Source organism: Perca flavescens, chromosome 18 (assembly GCF_004354835.1).
Source record: "Perca flavescens isolate YP-PL-M2 chromosome 18, PFLA_1.0, whole genome shotgun sequence".
Lineage (NCBI taxonomy): Eukaryota > Metazoa > Chordata > Actinopteri > Perciformes > Percidae > Perca > Perca flavescens.
The window spans coordinates 10,548,779-10,570,131 of record NC_041348.1 but is presented as its reverse complement, the minus strand read 5'-3'; the positions used below and the strand labels follow the sequence as shown (position 1 = coordinate 10,570,131).

Here is a 21,353-nt window from a genome sequence, read left to right as displayed (position 1 = left end):
CAAACGTACATATATTCTGCTGAGAAAAAGCACACGTGCAAAGATCAATCTCAGAATGATAAGAATTGTTATTCAACTGAAACCAACTGAGATCGACTTTTGGGCTTAAATCATTGTTCATCAAACTTTTTTTCGCCCACTATTTCTTCCCCAATATTTTAGGATTCTTATTCTAAACTTGTCGTACTTTTTTCTGTGAGGATTGTCCGCACAAGAGTTCCAAGTCGGAGTCACCAAACTCTCTTCACTGCACAAACTTGCATACTCAACGGCCCCAAGTTGCCACATAATGCTGCCTTTTCCGTCCGTCTCTGGAAAAGTCTCATTTGCAGGGATGACAACATGACTGTTTCATCCATAAAACAAGGAAGTACTCTCCTATCCATTCATGACCGTTGCAGGACAAGGGGAGAATTTTTCTCTTATTAAAAGTAAATGTTAGGCTTTGCTTTTGGGCTTTCGCCGACACAGAATTCTGACTTTAAACTCACAACTCAATGTGGCCCTAATCGTCTTCCGTACGACATCACATCAGAAAAAGACAGAGAAGGATAGACACCAGACGAGCCAGCCAACCAACTTAACTACCGCTCCAGACGTCTGTCTCGGCCAGGGGAGATCGAGAAAGAAAGAGCGTGGTGGTGCTGTGAATTCTTTTCTGATGGTCTCTCAGTGGTTACGATCTAAAGCACAGTTAGACAGAAGCTATTTGGGTTTATTAAGTGTTTTTGACATTAAAACGGGCGGACACACTGACACCGGCTGCGGAGGGTGTCAACCCTGCTGACCACCAGCAGCCCTCGCCCTGTCATGTTGCTTTATACGTCAGTAGGGTTGGGTACCAAACTCGGTACTTTTTTTGGGTACCGACCGAATTACGTCGGTACGACAGAGGACCGATTCACGCTAAATCAAACGGTGCCAAATTTAGGTACCTAAGCTAACCAAGCTTATCTGTCCTCTTTGCATGTTGAGAGTGGGGCTCCAACACACACACACACACACACGTGCGCAGAGATGCGGACGGAGAAAAACTCGAGCAAACTACGTCGGCTCTGCAGTTTAGTTGAAGTCACAGTGAGTCACGGCGATGCCGATAAAGTGGTTCCAAGTGTGATTACAGTTTTCAAAGCTCCACGCAGACGGCGTTCTTCGCTGCCATATGATATTAATGGCGTGGCGAAAGCGGTTGCGGTGCTGTTGACGTTACACTTCCTCTGACACGAGCAGGCACAATGGTGGTTTCTATGCCCTGGGGACTGACTGACAGGCTGAGGTTGTAAGGCAAGGCAACTTGATTTCTACAGCACCTTTCAGCAACAAGGCAACTCAAAGTGCTTTACATGAAACATTAAAGGGCAATTAAAAACAGTCATGGAAAAAAAAAAGAATAAAAGTTACAGTGAGTAAGAAATGAATAATTATTTGATTTAATAGGTTGTAGTGATGGGTTTGGGAGGGGTTTTATTTTTGTTTATTTTTGTTTTGAGTATAAAGTGTTCTAAATAAATAATAAAAAGGTCTAAGCAAATAGGATTAATAGGTTTGGAATAATTTTTGCAACTGAAATAATTTTTTTGTTATTACAGAGGGAAAGTACCGAAAAAAGCACCGGTACTGGAACTGAAAATCTGGTACCAGTATCGGTACCGATAAAAATGTGGGCTGAGGAAGGAACCTTGTAGTTCAACGTTTTTTAAGCCAACGACCCCTCAGCTGAAAGAGAGACGGAGCAAGGACCCCCTACTACATACAGTATTGTATAAAAAACTGGTTGGTCCTACTAAACAAAATTATGAAATATACCTTTTTTATGCACAGAATACCAAGCTACTAAGCTATAATACTGTATATTGGATTCATGTTAAGACATTTAAAATTTTGAAAAAACTTTAAAAAATAACAATAATTTGGTGGCCCCCCCCTGCAGTAGCTCTGGGGACCCCATGGGCGTCCCAGACCCCATGTTGAAGATCTCTGTTCTAGTTCCCTCAAAATAGTTCTGGGTACTTAAAAAGAACCCCCAGAACCTGTGTCGTAAAAGCGGCTTAACTCATCGACCAATCAGCCAACCAATCAGCTAATGCGTCTTACCTCTGGTGAAATGTCTGAGGCAGGGTGGGTGGGGAGGTGGAGGGCGCGGCCAGGCCAGGCGAGTAGGGATGGTACGGCGTCTTCTTCAGTGCCTGGATTAGGTTGTGCCTATACTCCGGATCTATGGACCACAGGGAGCCTTTGCCTATGCTCTGAAAGAAAGAAAGATGAGAGAGAGCAGAGAGATGTTATTGGAAGTGCTGCCGGGCCCCTCAAAGCACATCACAAACCAGCCAACAAGTCCAAAGCCCAAACACGAGCCCAAAGTCCAGACCCTGTGCCGGATTCTTATTTATCAAACCACGTGTAACACACAGCTATGATATATCCCAAGGAAGATAACACTCGGAGGAATAGGAATTAATACATCCCCATCCTCTGCCTCTGCCTCTCCTCTGGGTGGGGGAGAAAATAAAAAATCTGGAGGCTTTTTTTATTCTTTCTGATTAAGACGCAGGGAAAAACTCTTTAACTTTTTCCACTCCGGAGGCGATGATGGTGTGTATTTTTAGATCAAAGCAGCTTTCCCCTCACCTAATGAAGCTGTCGGCTCCCAATCTGAGTGAAACCAGCCTATAGATTATAGAGGGAGGGAGGGATCTCAGACGGGCCGCTATGGAAATACGTTCCCTGTCTCTATCTCTCACCGCCTTCTCCGCGCTTTCATCTGCCTTGTCATCTGAACGTGGCGAAATCTGGAGTTTGTGTACGGCAGGAGGAAGTGGGAGAGAGAGAGAGAGAGAACAAAGTAAATATAAAATTGAAGCCGTCCTGCCTTGTGTTCGGATCACTTTGTAGTGCTCTGGGACGTGATACAGGTACAGGCTACAGGGTGGGGAGATGTCATGACATCAGAAGTATTCTGAAGTATAGCTTCTGATGTCTGCAAATACTGCGACGGATCTATTAAGAGGGGAATGGCAGATATGGCGGAGCCGTGCGTCTGAGCATTAATTGGAGACAGATTCTCGAACCTGAGCAGCGTTTTGTATTGAAGTGGATGAGAAATATCACACGAGAAATCACTTCTCTCCAGCTTCGTCTCGCTGTGCGCTTCATTTTGGTTGCATTTGCTTTTTCTAGATTTCAAAAATGAAAACAAGGAGTTGTGTTTTCGCAGAAACAATGTCCCCGATACTCTACCTAAAAACATAGTCCCTATGAAAGATTTATAGAGGACACTATTTCTGGGAAGCCTTGTTGCTGTTTTTCTGCTAAATTATTCAGTCATTTGTGAGAAACGAAGGCCAAATTACGTCAATGTCAGAAAAAAAGCATTATGTTAATTATTTTATGAAAATTCAGATTTTATTTGCAGGAACTTCAAGCCCAAGACACACCAAGCTGATAATCGGCCGTCGGACAGTCTGGCGAGGTCGGTGACTCGAGTCTGTTCCGTGCCGTCGTCCGTCCGAGGAGGCGTCGGCCTTCATTTTGGCCGATTTGACATGTTGAATCGGAAGGCGGGCACTGCCGGCAGTCGGACTCAAATGACCCATCTGATTGGTAGAGTGCTAATCCGGAAACGGAGAGCAGGATGAGTATGACTAGAGTCTCTCAAAATCTGACGGAAATCTTTTAAACTGACCTTTATCGATCTGAAATGAAGACGGATTCAGCAACTGCACGGCCTATTTCTCACTTAAAATGTTTTCAGAAACATGTTTCAGTGAACTATTTTAGTACAATATGAGATCGTATTCTGAACGGCCGCCATGACAGTCTGGCTTTGAATTTCCCATAGACAGTATATAATGGACCAATAGACCCCGTTGCTCTGGACGGAGACCAGTGAAGGCTATTAGAAGCACTTTTCCGGTGATGGCCAGCTTTACTGCGCAGCCTCCAACTGAGAGAATGTGACGTGAGCAACGTGTCTGAAAGTTGTAAGTCTTCTGGTAGCTGTGCCGAGAGAAATCTCAATCATTCCCAATCTTACAGATACGGAGACTGTAGGTGTATGTAAGGAGATAACATGGGCACAGGCTAATTATTGATCACTAACATGCTAGTTAACATTAGTAATTAAACCTAAACATCTCATGTAAGTCGAAACTGCCTGCGAGCTTCTCCTGTACTATACGGTAATTCCTATACTGTGCGACAGTAAGTCACTTGGTTATGACACAATCGTTAGCTTATTTTTACAAAAGCGTCTGCTACGGAGCCATAACGTGAGGTACAAGGTAATGAAGCCTTTTATACATTGTCGTGTTTCTTTGGAACTAAACAACGGACAAATAGAGTCTTTAAACGCTTCAGATGTAAAGTTATTCGCAGTCAAGTGACGTAAAAAAAAAAATGGCGGTCAGCGGAATGCTAACAGGAGGTGATGGCCAGTTAGCAACAAAATGGCGCCATGATGGCTCGAGTTCTGAAGCGAAGCTTAGCCCCTTGGAATTTCCGGAGAAATCAGAACCACGTGACGCGTTTGTCCAATCAGCTGTCGGTTTTCATTTTTGGGCAACAATGCAGATTAGCGCCGCCTGCTGTTATGGAGACGTATTACATCTCGTCTCTTCAGTGTGTTCTGAGGCACTTTTTTGACCAACTCGGGGAGACTGATCAGTCCGGCTGCCTTTTCTGCCGATGGTCGGCCGTCTGGTCGGTGTGTCTGGGCCTTAAGAGGCAGCTAAAGAATGCGCAAAAGAGTCACAGCAAAGGTGTAAAAGTAACTTTTAAGAAAAGCACTTACACCCGGTCGCGTTTGTTCTGAGGAGCCAATCAGAGACAAAGATTTACTCTACATGCTCATTATTCAACAAAAAATCCTTACATTTTGTCAGTTAATTTTGATTCTGTGAAAGCCTTTAAATGCTATTATTATTTCAAAGTTCTACGTTTCTTTTGTGTGAAATCTTTATTATACCCAGGAGCAATTAACACACGCCACAAACCAACAATCTATATATCTCTGATATTTCAATAGGGATGAAAGAAATGTTTGCACCCCATCCCCAGAATCAATTTATTTTATTTTACCAATGAGTCACCGAAACATTTTCTGTTTATACGGTACCGCCGACGGCGCCTACATCATATCCGTTTCCAGCAAAACAGACGGAAAGCAGAAAACGCAGGAAATCCATGTTATGTACTTCTTTACAAATGAAATAAAAGTCAGACTGACATGTGATGTGCATCCTTTATTTCCCAATTAGTTTGTTGAAATGTCTCATGATACATTGTCTCTAGAAGTGTTTCATTCAACTTTTGTTTTTCACAATACTCAATTACTATCGAATTGCAGTTCGAATCGGGACAAAAGCACGTTGTCCCAATCGTCCCAGCCCTAATACTGTATCATTTCTAATGAGTGACCATGCACAGCCTTCTGTGTATACCCTGCGTCTCTCAGTGGGTCTCCTGATCCCAGGATATCCAGGGAATCACTCAAAATCTATGCTACCAGTCAAGACACCATCTGACCTGGTAAGAATGCAAGAAGCTAACCAGGATGTGAGTGCACTGTTGATTTGTGTCCCCCCTGTTTGGATCTGTGCATTAGTATGTGAGCTGTGTTGAACACGGGCCATATGTGCCATGTTTTGCTATGTGTGTGTGTGTGTGTGTGTGTGTGTGTGTGTGTGTGTGTGAGAAGCGGTGAGTGTGTGCATGGCAAGTTCCCTAGGGAGTGTGATATTACCCAGCGTGGTCTGCTCCTGGGAGTGCTTCTATTACTGCCAGCAACGCCTCTCCTGGAGAGCATGATATTACACACACATACACTCTCTCCCACAGAGGTGACCCCCACTGGGCCAAATTTCCCCTCGCACCTCCAGGGCGCCAGCCGTTTGTGTGTGTGTATATATATATATGTATGTGTGTGTGTGCCTACTGTCTGCCTGCTTGCAAGCCGATTAAATCAATGCTCTTTACAGAATCCCAGTCTGCCCGAGCTTCTGCCAACCAGCCAGCCAATACAAAGGCTCAATCTGTAGACCCCCCCTCCCCCGGTCGATAGGCCAATCACAGGGCACAGCTCACAGGAAGGGTCCGTCACCTGGGTTATAGCGGTCGTCTTGGCAACAGGCATCATCTGTGCTTGGAGGCGAGGAGGAGGTGAAATGGAAATTCGCAAAAAGTTGAGAAAAAGGCAGCATGCCTCAAAATCGATTACCACAAAAAGTATTTGAGGTCAGAGATTGGCTTTAAGTTTTCCGAGGGGTTCAACTTTGATACAGTATGCCACCGATTTTTAAAAATAGGACGCCTCCACAAGGGTGGATCTGACAGCGTAGAAAGCAGGTGATAGAAGACCGTGGTCTTGACTTTCACCTGAAACTGTGTTTGTGATCTCCATTTATATTACTCCCTCTCTCCATCCTCTGATCCCATCTGGCCTCGCGCCTCTGGTATGAGCACTACTTTCGGGATGATGTTTTTATTTGCGCTACATCTGTGTGCTGGAGAATAGTCACATCACTGTAGCGCGTACGGCTAAAGAGCAGGATTAAACAACAAATAATCCACGACTCGAAACGTTAACGCCTGCTTTAAGAAATATCTCATACATACAGTGTGAAACTGGCACTGCTCTGGACTTCAAATTGCAAGTAAAAGCAACAACACACTTAAAAGAAATGGATTTAATGATATGTATCTGTGCCACTACACCAGTTTGTGGTAGTTGTGATTAAGAAAGCAGCACCTCTGTGTTATACAGCTGCACAGTACTGAGAAATAGACAGATATTTTCATGATGGAGAAAACAGACATACTGTAACTTGCCCTGGACACGGCACAGTGTGAGTAAAAGACAAAAGGGGAAGAAAGAGGAGACAAAGGCGGAGAGAGAGAGAGAGAGAGAGAGAGAGAGAGAGAGAGAGAGAGAGAGATGATTGTGTGTTGCCAACATCTGTTTCCTGTGTTATATAAGCTGTGGGGGCTGGTATCCCTTGGAAATGGGAGATATTAAAAAGTCCTGCTGCCACTGACCCTGCTAGTAACACTATACTACTGCTACTGCATTCCTATCCGCACTATTATCTTTTTGCATTTACCTGTCACACACAAACGGTGCATCGCGATTTAAAATACACTAGGACCGTTCATTTTAGACATCCAAATCCACAGAAATACATAGAAGGCAATACTTAGAAAAGGCTACTACATTGATCCTACTATCCCACGTCTATTTAGTCTGTACATTTAACCAATACTTACCCACATACATAATGGGTTAAAGGAACTGTGACATGTTGGGACATACGCTTGTTCACTTTCTGGCCGGAAAGTTAGATGAGATGAGATAGATACCATACCTCTCTCATGTCTGCAGGCTAAATATGAAGCTACTGCCAGTTAGCTAAGCTTAGCATAAAGGCTAAAAGCAGTGGGGAAACTCGCATGGCTCTGTCCAAAAGGTAACAACATACAACTACAGGCTTCTCCAAAGCTCACAAATGAACACATTATTTGTTTCTTGGCTTGTTTAATGCATACAAAAAAAGTTAACCATTGCGGTTTATAAGGGTGTTAATTAATACATGAATATAAATTTGCACTTTATATTAAACAGAGAACATAAACAAACGCATGGGTTAATTAGTGAACTTAATTAGTGCTTCAGATGGTTCTACTTGTAGCTGTTTTCTTGTGTTTTCAGTCTTTGGGCTAAGCTAACTGTCTAATGGATGTCGCTTCATATTTAATGAGAGTGGTTAAAATGGTATTCCCATTTAACTCTCAGCAACAACAACAAAAACAAACAAATAAGTACATGTGCCAAAATGTTGAACTCTTCCTTTAAGTCTGACCACAATCTTTATTTTTCTGACTGTCAACAAATCTCATAAAAAGACCAAACCAACCACACATTAATGCTACTGACAAGTGTCGCCCGTGAGCCTGATATCATTCATTTGTCTGTGCCGCAGAGCTCCATTGTTGCCCAACAACTATTAAAAACCCATCGAGCCACTGCTGGCGCTGACTGACACGTCGCTTTATTGCAATGAACACGGCCACTGTAGTTCATTCTTCAGTCACTCACACGTACGCCGTCATGCTGCTGTAAATACTCACTAGAGCACCAAAATAGTGCCTCCCCCCCCCCAAAAAAAAGCACTACTTCCTCCTGTTCAAGATATGTTTGCCGAGAACTAACGGTGCATGAAACTTTATATTTGTATCCTTATTTTTTTTTTTCTTTCTTTTTTTTTACTTACAGATTTACATCTCCAGTCAGAACCAATGGGCTCGGGGCTTTTTTTTTTTTTTTTTTTTTGATGTGATTTGATGATAAACAAGAAAAAAAATCCTTTAAGTCTTCAATAACAGCTGTTATGCCTCCCACCACTGCAACTACAGCTTCAAATAGTTCTATCATAATTAACAATGGCATCCGTATACTGTAGAGACCCATTTAAACTGTTCATATCGGCTATTATGAGAGGAGAAAGCAAATTTTGTTTTTCGACTCGGCAATGAAATGAGATTAAAAAAAGATGTATGATGCGCAGAGAGCGCAGAGCTGCCACTCTCTGTGCCGAGACACGCAAGGCATCAGGATAAGAGGCTTTGGTGTCCAGTGCAATATGACTTAACCTATACTAACAATCTGAAGTATTATGACTGCATATAATATTATGATGGGCATCCACAGTCAGTCACAGTAAAAGCATCAACCCCGGGTGTGTTTAAGCCGTATTAACCCCCCTGTGTTACAAGTAGGGGTGTCACTCGATTCAATTACATTTTCGATTCTAAGGTCATGGTTCGTTTCGATTCTCAATTTTTACTTTTTTTTTTAAAGCACAGGTTGCTATGCCATTTTTAGACTAGACTTTATGCAATATAATATCTGACCTTTGTTCGCAATGTACCACACTACATTGTCAAATTTAAAACATTTATTAACAACATAATGTAACAATAACGTATATCTGCAGTCAATTGGAAACTTGACAATTTGTCAATAAAGTAAAAAGAAAAAAAAAGTTCTTCGTCTTCTAGGCAGCGCTGCCTGGAAGGCACTAGGATTAGGCAAGCGGGTAAGCTTCGCTTCAGAACTCAAACCTCCTATGGCGCCATTTTGATGCTACAAAACGATCACCTCTCGTTAGCATTCCATTGACTCCCATTCATTTTGACGTCACTTTGACAGCGAATAACTTTACATCTGAAGCGTTTAAAGACTCTATTTGTCCATTATTTATTTCTAAAGAAACACGACAATGTATAAAAGGCTCCATTACCTTGTACCTCACGTTATGGCTCCGTAGCAGACGTTTTTGTAAAATAGACTTGTGTCAACGATTGTGTCATAACCACGCGACTTACTTACTTACTTACCGTATAGTACAGGAGAAGCTCGCAGGCAGTTTCGACTTACATGAGCTGTTTAGATTTAATTACTAATGTTAACTAGCATTTTAGTTAGCAATAATTAGCCTGTGCCTATGTTATCTCCTTACATATACCTACACTCTCCGTCTCTGCAAGATTGGGAATGATTTGAGTTTTCTCTTGGCGCAGCTACCAGAAGACTTACAACTTTCAGACAGGTTGCTCACGTCACATCTACGTCGTCTCCCTCAGTTGGAGGCTGCGCAGTAACGCTCAGCGCTCACCGGAAAAGTGCTTCTGATATCCTTCACTGGTCTCCGTCCAGAGCAACGGGATCTGTTGGTCCAGTTTATATACTGTCTATGGGATTAGGCAATGGTTATGGTTAGGGTTAGGTGCCTTGAAGACGACGGTCGCAGCACTGCCTTGAAGGCTTGGTTGGGGGTAGGGCTGTGCTCGATTAAAGAAATTCTTAGTCGACTAACACTCATTCAATTCAAATTGTATCGGCTAATCGATTATTTGATTTAATCGACAGATCTGTAAATCTGAGTTTCTCCGCAAAGAGTCATGCAAAAGCACCACTTTAATTCTTGTGTTTACCAAAGATGTGCTCGTACGTTTCTTGGAAATAAGTCATTCAGCATGAAAAAAGCATAAAACATGACTAATCGACTAAAGAAATCTAAGTTGACTAAGACCAAAACGACCGATTAGTCGACTAATCGACTAAGAGAGAGCAGCCCTAGTTGGGGGCTTAAAAAACATCATCGAGCCAGCATAGCGGTCTTAGCAGCTGAGCAGACAGAGGGCGACTCGGCAGTCTGCTAACCTGTTGCTCTCTCTAATCTAACCAATATAAGCTGCTCTGTTTAGGCTACTAAACGTGCACGCAGGCTGAAATTCAACCGTGCGGTTTTGTCGGGATTAAGCTATAAGCAGAAGGAAACTCCGCTAGCTGCTAGGCTAATGTGCAACGGTAAACACACAGAATGGTACAAGCACATAGCAGAGCTTGGAAACTGTGGCTTTTTTGTCGACAACGCGAACACTGTCAACATAACTAAATCCAAAATACTTCCACACCGGCGACTTCAGTGAAAGAGGAGGGGGTTTCAAGTTCTGTCCATGGCTCTCATCTGCAGTTGCCATGCTAACTTTTGACTGGCTGTAGCTAAGTTACAGGACGTTGACTGACTCGCAGCACTTCAACACGTGTTTTTTTCCACTTGACCAGCTGACCGGACGTGACATGGGGGCGTGGCAGCATCGACAATTCCATTTTTTTTATTCGAAATTGGAGATTGTGACTTAATTTCGGTCAATTTCGATTTTAAAATCACGCTGGCGGTCACCGCTGCTGACCTCACCCGGGAAAAAAAACCTCAACTGCACCATCTAGTGGACTGAAAAAGTGTGCATGTGCACGCGCAATTTAAATAATAAAAGATTGGTATTTGGCGTCCGTGCATCGATACAGTATTGTAAGGAAAAATATGGCGATACTATGCTGTATGGATTGTTTCCCCCACCCCTAGGTTATATGTGGAAATTTCTTCCACAGGTGTTATGAATTGACTTTACTTCCACAAGAACCAAACCTGTTTCCCATGTGGTTCTAATTTAAACTAAAAGTTTGCCCCAGTTTGTGCTTCTCCTGTGTGTATTTATACATTTTTACATTGGCTATTACAATCCAGTCACAGATATAAGTCTGTGTTTTCCACAAAGAAAAAAATAACAAAAACAGGGCAATAGCCAACACTGGAAGATATTTCCAGATTCCCCAAAGACTTGAACTCGCTGGTATGAAAAATACAGTATATTCCAACCGGTTCACCATGCATTTTAAAACTGACCTCACAATCTTCAATCTGTGACTGGAATATAAATCAGAAATGCAAATGCTGATTGAGTAAAAACACAAGAGAGGCACAAACTGGACCCAGTCCAATGTAAGCGACTCCCAAAGCACATGATATGTTGTCACTTAGCAATTAATTTCAGCAAGGTCCTTTGGGTTTCTGTCCTTCCTGAGCTTGTTGTGGTGGCATAATTTTCACATCCGTGAAAGTTCTCCACGGACGCGACCAAGTAAGCGCTCTTACAGATGTTTGAATTGCTTCCCCTTAGGCAACACTGAACAAACGCTATGTGATACCCATGACTCACAATGACAGAAACAAACACGATAATAATAAAAAGATCGGGGGAAAAGCCAGCTGCATTTCTCAACAGCTGATTAAAGCAGTATTAACTGGTTTTCAGGCCACTTGAAAGGAATAGAGCAAGCTGAAATATTGAAATATGAACACCTTCTAACGTTGATATGCCTAACATGTTAGCAAACGACTGGCTGCAAACGAGTCTTTCCTTTTAGAGGAAATGTCTGGCTCATAAGCTCCTTAATACTCCACTATGTTCACTAAGGGATAGCACGATAGGAGCAAATTATGTGATATGTGGCTACGTTGTTGAATATCGCGATAGCGGTAACTGGCGATAAATATCCAGACGCTGAAGAGTACACAGTTCTGCATTTCTGCTGTTTTCTCTTATTCTGCTAATATACAACAAACTGCTTGTTGAATTTAAAACAAACGAAAGGAAATCATTTCCAACATTCTTTTATTGAACAAACGGAACACTGAATTGAATATAAAAGGCAACAGTAACAAAACAATGACAGTTACATTTTAAAAGTGTCTTTCTCGGTATGTCGCAGCCTTTTTCGTGATACGTGTATTAATGAGTTAATACTGCAATGATGATGATTAAAAAAAATCTATATATTGTGCAGCCCTAATGTTCACCAACTAGTTTCTAACTTTCTCTGTATGCTGTTTGGTGCTGGGCAGGAAGTGCACATTGGGTTTATCACAGCTGGTTCTCTAAAACCAAATCTCGCTGTTGTGGCTGAAAATAGGGTTGATGAGAGCAGTGAGAGGGAACCAAAAACAGTTGCTGGCTGTAAAACCCCAAAACAATGAGTTGAAGGATGCTAAAAAGTTCCCTAGAACTAAGGGCAAATGTGGAGTCAGGTGGTACCTCTCTGTGGGATTGTCACTATGAGTGATCCCTTTCATTTTACATACAGTAAACTGACCCAGTTCTATTGTCAAAATATACATTGGTGCAGCTTTAAAAAAAATACTTAAAAACGCTATAGCTTCATGCTAAACCAAAAGTGTTGCCACATTGTGGCTGTATATCACTAATGTTTTAATTGTTTTATCACTTATGAACATCTTTGTTTGTTAATGTATTTGGATTTAGGGAAATGGCTAGAGGTGAAAATTACACCAATCGTAAAGAGCCCACTAGCACAAGCATAGAAATAAAATGGATAGAAAGGTTACTCCCATTCAAATCGGCGTAGCAAAATGGTCAGAGCGGCAGCCATTTTTATGTGTACCGATGCCATGGCAACGGACTAACTTCTGGATAAAACTAGTTGGGGCAAGTCGCTGAGGTGAGGCCATACAGCAGTAGAGATCAGTGGAGCAGTATTGTTATGAGGCAGAGTGCTAGCTACTTAATGAGTCACATAATCACAAGCCTACTTCCTCATACACTGTCAGTTAGGGCTGTGTATTGGCAAGAATCTGGCGATACGATACATGGGTCACGATTCAATATATTGCAATATATATTGGGATTTTTTGAAAGTATCATTTTAGAAAAACTAATATTTAACAAAAGACATGATGTGCATAAAAGTCAAAGAAGATTACTTTAGGTAAACAATTCAGTACACAGAAAATCAGACTGCCAGTTTGGTTCACAGTTTCTTAGTGAGCTAATTTGTATATGCTAAAGTAAGCCAAAGTTCAGCCATAGCTACGTTGTTAGCTTCTAGCAAAAGGTCAGTCACTGCTAGGCACTGTTAGGTGTGTCTCAGCATAGCCATCTAGTGGTAGGGGGTTTAAACACAACATCAACGTGAACCACCGTCTTACATGAATATGTTTGCACATAAATTATAAAAAAAAAAAAAAAAAAAAAATGATATTGCGTTTTCGATTTTTTTCTTACACCCATGCTGTCAGTGTCTTGGTTTAAAGGTAGCGTCTTTGCTTACTGTATGCAAGTGTTCTTCCACACGCGTACTTTAAATCAATACAATAAGAAAAGCTTAAGAAGCATGGTGAGCTTGTGATCCTAGAGAAAACACAGGAAAATGATGCTCACTCTTGCAGATACATCAGTGGCAGCGACCTGCTGATAGATGAGCGTCAAAAAGACACCTCGGGCGGACAAATCTCAGCTTGCTCCGGATGCCACAGTTCATAATGCTCCGAGTCAAAACGCAAAAGAATCAAGCGCGCCTCTCATCTGAGCAGGGCCAGGTTAAGTTAGAGGTGACACACTTAAGTGCAACCCCGAGAGACTTTATAGCGTCTTAGATTACCAAAACTGCCTGTTGTCTCTGCTGTGATTTCATAAGAGGCTTTGAGAAATATATCACTCTGTGTGAGTGTGTGTGTGTTTGTGTGCTCTGGGCTGTGCTGTTACAACACTGATCTTTAGCACTGATCCAGAAGTCTGAGGGCAACACTTGTCATTAAAGACATGTCATTCAGCACAGCGAAGAATCCTGTTAGTAAACAAACCCATGGCAACCGTGGGACGCACACTCTCTCACGCTCTCTCTCATGTTTGCTCTCCCGCACACACACACACACACACACACACACACACACACACACGCACGCACGCACGCACACACACACACACACGCACGCACACACACACACACACACACACACACACACACAGACACACACACACACACACACACAAATTGAGCAGCGCGCTTATTCTAAACTAGTCCCCATCTTGTCATCTGCCTGGATATGACCCAGAAATACAGTCACTGGAACAAATAGGCCACTGTCATATTAATCTCCACCTCTGTAAATGGATGGAAATATGATTTGGTGCGTTGACAGTAAGCCATGTCTCCCTGCTTCTGCCTTTTCCCTCCCTGTCCCTGTGTGTGTGTGTGTGTGTGTCTACTGTACGTCTCTCCGTCTATCACTCACAACGATAACTTGACCTCCCCCTTAAGCAAAAAAAAAAAAAAAACCTTGTCTTTCTTCTTTTTCACAGCGAGCAATGAGTAAAACATAATGCAACACAATGGAAAAAGTAAAAGATCTCAGACGCTGTAATTGCACGCTCAAATCAAAAAGACATAAACAGGTGAAGGAAAAAGCAAAGCAGGGAGAAGAAAAAGGTGTATTCACATGCAGATATTCTCAGTGAAAAGCTTTGAATGGAGGAGTCGGACTGAAATTACAGAGATTCTGTAATTGCAGCTTCAGATAAAGCGCGGCGCTTGGCAGGTAGAGTAGGAGTCTGCAGAGAGGTGCCCTCATTTCTACACCGACACGGCTCTCCTGCATGTGTCTGGGAGTCCTTTTAAGCATTCATGCGTGCTTGAGAGTGAGTGTATATGTGTGCGCACTTGTTTGTTTGTGTGTCAGACATGCCATGTGTGTGTGTGTGTGTGTGTGTAAGAGAGGGGAATAGGTTTGAAGGGTTAATTAGCGTGCTGTCTTAAATGGTGTGCAGTGACAGGAAGACAAGACAGGCTGTCCTTGCCAAAATCACCTCTACACATGGTGCGCACGCACACACACACACGCACACACACACACACACACACACACACGTGCGCGCGCGCACACACACGCCTAAGTCTGTAAAGCCAAATCAGTTTTCCCGTTGCTACAGCAACAGCATACTTTTATGTCAACTGCAACCTAGTTACTATGGAGATATGTATACAAGAGAAACTCTGTGCCGTTGTAGTCAAGGGCCAGATGACAGCATAGCGTGAGGGTGTGTGCGCACACACGCACGCACACACACACACACACACACACACACACACACACACACACGCACGCACACACACACGTGCACGCGCACACACACACAGAGTTCAGGTTCACACGCTGGTCAAGGAAAGCATAAAGAGCTCCCATATCCTCCGGTATAATCCCAATCAGCTAAACACGCAAAGCCAGCATTGATCCTCGCTGTTTGTCCCCCCCGCACCCCCCAACACCCTCGGGCAAGATGAAATCTAAAGTCTGCTGGCATCTGTGTTATTAAATCCTCCAGTATTAATTTAGCACTAATTGAGTGAGGGATTCATTCCCCATTTACCCCGGGTATTTAATGGAGTCAAATCTGGATAGGAAAGCCAGTATAAAAGACTGTATCAAGACTTAAATCAAAAGCGAAATGCTGTTCCCACCGGGGAAGCGCACATCGTCTGAGTGAAAGAGAACTATGAAAGCCGAGATCATCAACTATTGATAAGGCCGAATCTGGTACAGCTGTAGACAAAATACAGAATATGTTTGACTTCAAGTTGGATATGCCTGCAAACGGCTGATAACTGTCTGTGGAACAACCACACATGATAGAATGAATAATATGCTGTGTGCTGTATTTACCATATGGCTGAGAGGGTATTTTACCATATACTGTAAGTATTCAGAATAGGACTGATATAACGTGATTTTTTTTTTTCTTCAAATCCCTGCATTGGTTTGAATTGGTGCTGGGCATCATTTAAAATGTTTAATACCTGAGTCAGTGTTCAAGGAAGGACTGTCTGCACGCGGGTCAAACTGACCAAAAATTAATTTCATAATATTGGGAAACACCCGTAAAGCCCACACAAGGATAATAAAATGATAAAGGAATTGACATAAGGCAAATTATATATATACCAACGTTGCTTTCGGTTACATTCAAGAAATTAGAACCTTTGAGAAATCGTAGAATCATATGGATATCAGTTTCAGCATGGCCTAGTTGTGCCACTGACAACTATTTTATTTCATATTTTGTTTTATGTGTATCTAGAAAGCTAGATCAAATAGCTCATATACACTATGAGATAATAACTTCATCACTGGGATACTTGAAACGGCTTAATGATTAAATATGGCCTTATACTTAGTGAGAACTGCTATTCAGCTTCCACTTTCGCTGCTAGACCCCCCCACTCTGCTGCTCTTTTTTTATGGCAAAACACTCTCCAAACAATCCAATCCCTATCTCTTCAAATGTCTAAACAACACGGAGTAGCCTTCATTTCCAAGACGATCCATCTTTGGCTGAGCGCACAGAAATCACAATGCAGGTTCAGCAGATAGGAAATTTAAATTAACGAAATAAGCTATAACTCTAAATGCGTTCACGTTTAATGTTGTATTAAAACGAGCAGTCCCACCACAACTTCTCATTTGCCGATTCTTCGGATTAGGAAAATATTATCAAAGAATATGTCAGCATGACACGACGTGCCCTGCTATGACATGAACTTCCAGGACTACCTCGAAGTCACTGTTCCACTATCTTTAATGTGACTGTTATTTGCCACTGTTCATCACACCCCCAACCGGCCCCGTCAGACACCGCCTACCAAGAGTCTGGGTCTGCCGAGATTTCTTCCTAAAAGGGAGTTTTTCCTCGCCACTGTCGCAACAGCCACTGCTAATGCTTGCTCTTGAGGGAATTACTGTAATTGTTGGGGCTTTGGAAATTATAGAGAGTGGTCTAGACCTACTTTGTCTGTAAAGTGTCTCGAGATAACTCTGTTATGATTTGATACTATAAATAAAATTGAATTGAATTAAATGAACTGAAAAGGAATCGGATCATGTTTGATGGACAAAAATGAAGGAAAAAAGTAAATATTCTCCAACATTCCTCTACACAACTGCTGATGGTCTTTACCTGGCTCCGGTCTTTATCCACCTTCTTGAAGCACTTGTTGAGCGACAGATTGTGGCGCACGGAGTTCTTCCAGCCGGTGGGGGCGCTCGCAAAGTAAGGGAAGTGCTCCAGGATCCAGCCGTAGATATCCTTCACCGGCAGCCGCTTGTTTGGCGCGTCCTCGATGGCCATGAAGATCAGACAGCTGAAGGAGTAGGGCGGTTTCCTGTTGCCGCCTGCCGCCAAGTCGTACGCCGAGTGCGCGTCGCCGAGCAGGGGGTCGTCCGGGGAGGGAGACGAGGAGGGCGAGCGCGGGTGCTGACCGTCGGGGTCCTGCAGGGGCGAGACACTCCGCAGCCCCGAGTGGCTGAAGCTGTTGAGCAGGTCGGTGCTCTCGTGGAGCCAGGAGAGGCTGGTGAGCTCCTCGTCCTCGGCCTTGGAGAAGGAGGCGGACACGGACAGAGAGAGGTCGGCCGCCTCGGCCTCCGACGCCGCTGTGGCGGCGTCCCCCTGCCGATACGGCGGGCTCATGCCCTGCGAGGCACTGGCTCCACTGCTGGGGCTCTGGGCCTTCTTACTGGGGGGCATGGTGGGTCCCATCCAGCCCCGGGCTCACTCCTGAGAAAAAAAGGGGGGAGGGGGGGGGGGGGGACGGGGGGAAGGAGGGGAAGGAGAGCGTAAGCGTGGAGAGAAGGAGGAGCGGGGAAAAGGAGGAAAAAAAAAAGAAAAGAGGTCAGCTTGTGAAATTCAGTTGGCTTCTCACATAAAGCCTTCATTTTTGTTAAAGGCCAAAGGGTGGAGACACGCAACAAGATTTTTGACCACATTCCCAATTAGGCTGTGGGTTAGATCTGAGGGGAAAAGTTTACATCATCATTTTTTTTTTCTCTCCTGGGCTTCCTATCCAGTTCTGACTGGGGATGGCAAATTTAGTGCTTCATTGGTTGGGGAAATCTTGCCTTGCACAACTACCCTCTAATTACTAGCATACCAGTAAAGTATTGACATTACACGGAGGTTGCTGTCATAACACATGAATACCGCTAAAGGTCTAATAGTTGGAAGGTCACGGAGACAACGCCGGTGCTTTGACATCTCTACAGCACCAGGAAATTGTCTAAAGTTGGAACCGGGGACGAGCGCAGAATAAATCTTACAGCATTACAAAATAGTTTCAAATGGTCCGCCTGAGTTCCACAGCCGGCTAGATCTGTGACCAGAGACGATCGCGATCGGGAGATTTGCCGAGTGGAAAAGAAAGGAACAACTTACGAGTGCGATTTCAAATCCAGCCCCATTCTAATCAGACCATGAATTCTCCTAACATAGGAGCAGCGCTCTGCTTGTTAGACGCAGGCAGAGTGCGGTAATTGAAGGGGACCGGGTCTGAAATCAGACGGCTCACGAGCAGGCCTTTGATTGTCCTCTATCGCAGACAGCTGTGGGAAGGACCCACGCAGCCGCCACAGCTAAATGTAATCTGCTCCACTCACCCTGTGAACATTTTTTGTTTTGGAGTCTGGACACAAATACACAGCCTCGCTAGGATGCGCGCACACACACATATACACAAGCACGCACGCACGTGAAAATCTCAATTTACATAGACACATTCTGGCAAAGAACTCCAGTTGCATGCATAAATAAACGGATACAAAAAGGTTGCAAAACTAAAAACATGCACACACTCTCTCACACACACACACACACACACACACACACACACACACACACACACACACACACAGAGAGCAGCGTCATTAGGACATGAGGATTAAACACAGATATGTTCCGGCTGGCCCCTGTGTAGTGCGATCTCTCTCTAATCCAAGGTGATCATCGGCCGATCTGTCCCCTCACTCTGCGTGATTGACCGACAGCTGTCACCCGTGGCAACCGGCTGTGCCGTGACAACTGTCAGCTCGTTGCAGCGCCGGGGCCGTCCTGTCACCATGGCAACAGAGCAAAACAACTCAGTTCCTCTCCGGTTCTGGCACTTTTCTTTTGCTTCCCCCAACCCCTTCCTCTCTGTGTCTGTCGTTCTTCCGCCTATTATCTTTTACCTTTTTCTACCAGCGGCGCTAACTCTGCTTAACGCCGCTGATAGGCTGTAGTGGAAGGACGGAGCTAAATATAGAACTGTGATGTATAGCCGCTGTGCCGTATCTCCCTGCGTATAGTCGGCCAGCCTATAGTCACCCCCGCCGCTCCATCCGACTCTCTCGGCGGCGGCGGCGGCGGCGGCAGGGGAACGCTCGCTGGAGCTGGAAATCTTTGATCTCTCTTTCCGATTCTTCTCTTCGCTCTCGTCTCTTTTCACTTCTCACACTTTGTGACAGCACGTGCGCTCATTCAACAAGCTGTACCTGTCTGAGGTACGGCGTTGTTGCATCAATATTGACATTGAGCATAATGAATTCAAATTGCCCCGGTGACGATAACGCCGCAGCTGAAAATAGTGAGCGCATAATCAAAGGGATGGGCGAGGTGGAAAGGGTGTTTGACAGGCTTTTCAAGGTGTGTGTGTGTGTGTGTGTGTGTGTGTGTGTGTGAATGCGCATCTCTTTGTCAGAGTGTATTTATGCATGTGTTTGACAGGCTTGTCACAGTGTGTGTGTGTGTGTGTGTGTGTGTCTTTGGAAGGAAGTAAGGGCATCGTAGTGACATTGTTCCTGGTAGGAGTCCACTGGAATGCAGAGATGGCTCTGATGCTCTCTTTCTCTCCATCTCCTCTTCCTCCTCCTTGTTATGTTGCCATAGCGGCACGGGGGCCATGAAACATTACGGCTGACAGTAAAGTCATCTCATTTTACTGTTGCTATGACAACAAACTCCTCACTGTTGGTTGGGGCCAGTGCGAGCTGCCGCCCAAGCCTCGTGCCTGAGTGTGTGTATGGGTAGATAGATAGTGTGTGTGTGTGTGTGTGTGTGTGTGTGTGTGTGTGTGTGTGCGCCATGTCTCCCATGGGCTCTCATAAAGCTTAACACACTTGCTCAGCTCAGAAACAAACTTGCAATGCAACTTCTACAGCCGCCCCTCAGGACCAACTGCTAAAGGACAAAGGCAGATATCGCTCAAGTTCAGACTAAATTATGCCTGCTGTGCTTGTGTGTGAATGCGTTTGTTTGTGTGTGTGTGTGTGTGTGTGTGTGTGTGTGTGTGTGTGTGTGTGTGTGTGTGTGTGTGAGAAGCATCTTCACATTTGTTTGACAGATGGCACTGTGCTATTCTCTCTGTCTTCCTTACTCGCTGGATCTATTTTGTGTTTGCATGCTTTGTTGTGATTTGTGTTTGTCTCTGTTTGGCATGTCCACATTTGGCTTAGCGTGTGCATGTGTTTTTTATCCCTGTGTGTTTGCGTCCGACTGTAAGTACACTCTCTGACTATCTGCCTATAAGTACACTCTCTATCTAAGTGCCTGTGCATACCGGTGCGATTTAAAGCAGCTGTAATCTGGCTCTGTGACCCTGGCATCTCACCGGCTCTGTTCGGTGGAACGCTTAAAACGTACAATATGTCAATTTTCTTTTCTTTGTTGTTGTTGTCATTATTGCCGATTAAAAGGCATCTCTTCAAGTTTTATTCAAGTTACGTTTAGTGACAATTTTCTAATAGAATTGCAGCGTTTCCCACAGAATTACTTCGATACTAATTGGGGTAGTAGCTGACCGGTTAGCGAGCACGCAGGCTAACATTAGCCTGCAGCTGAAACCACAATACTCACAATATATTTCACATGTCAGTGTCCCCTCTCAGAGGGGGGAAAGGGTTTTTTTGTAATGGCACTCCCCGCCGCTGGGAGACTTACTTCGCCGGTGGGGGTGGGGGTGGACAGCATTTAACCAGCTCTTACAGTGTTATCCATAGCGCATAGTGTTGCCTTTAAAGTTAAAGGAATAATCCAACATTTTATGGAAATGCACTTTGGCTTTCTTGCCGAGAGAAGAGAAGATTGATGAGAAGGTCGATACCGCTCTAATGTGTGTACTGTATCAAGCCATCACCAGCAGCCACTTGGCGTACCAGAGTCTCAACTGGTTGCCTGGCAACCTCACAATGAGGCCAAGACAGGGAGGGACTGCACCTGGCCAAGAATAGTCTGGTACATATAACCAGCTTATACAGTAAAACCCCAACTTGTCATTTTTTACACTGTTATTTTACAGATTAAACAAACAACATATAACATGTTAAAGGTGCCGTAGGTAGGATTGCGAAAATCCAGGA

At 43.9% G+C, this 21,353-nt stretch overlaps 1 protein-coding gene across 3 annotated transcripts in view; it reads right to left on the bottom strand.

Moving 5' to 3' along the window:
- The window catches only part of ches1 (checkpoint suppressor 1), a 109,702-nt gene that overhangs the window by 20,529 nt on the left and 67,820 nt on the right, over window positions 1-21,353 (bottom strand). For all 3 annotated transcript variants that reach the window (XM_028604601.1, XM_028604602.1, XM_028604600.1), the window contains 2 exons: window positions 17,146-17,742; window positions 2,095-2,246 (listed from right to left, as the gene is read on the bottom strand). In XM_028604601.1, coding sequence (XP_028460402.1) covers window positions 2,095-2,246; window positions 17,146-17,724 — 731 coding nt within the window. In that variant the 5' untranslated portion in view covers window positions 17,725-17,742. The remainder of the gene's footprint in view (window positions 1-2,094; window positions 2,247-17,145; window positions 17,743-21,353) is intronic.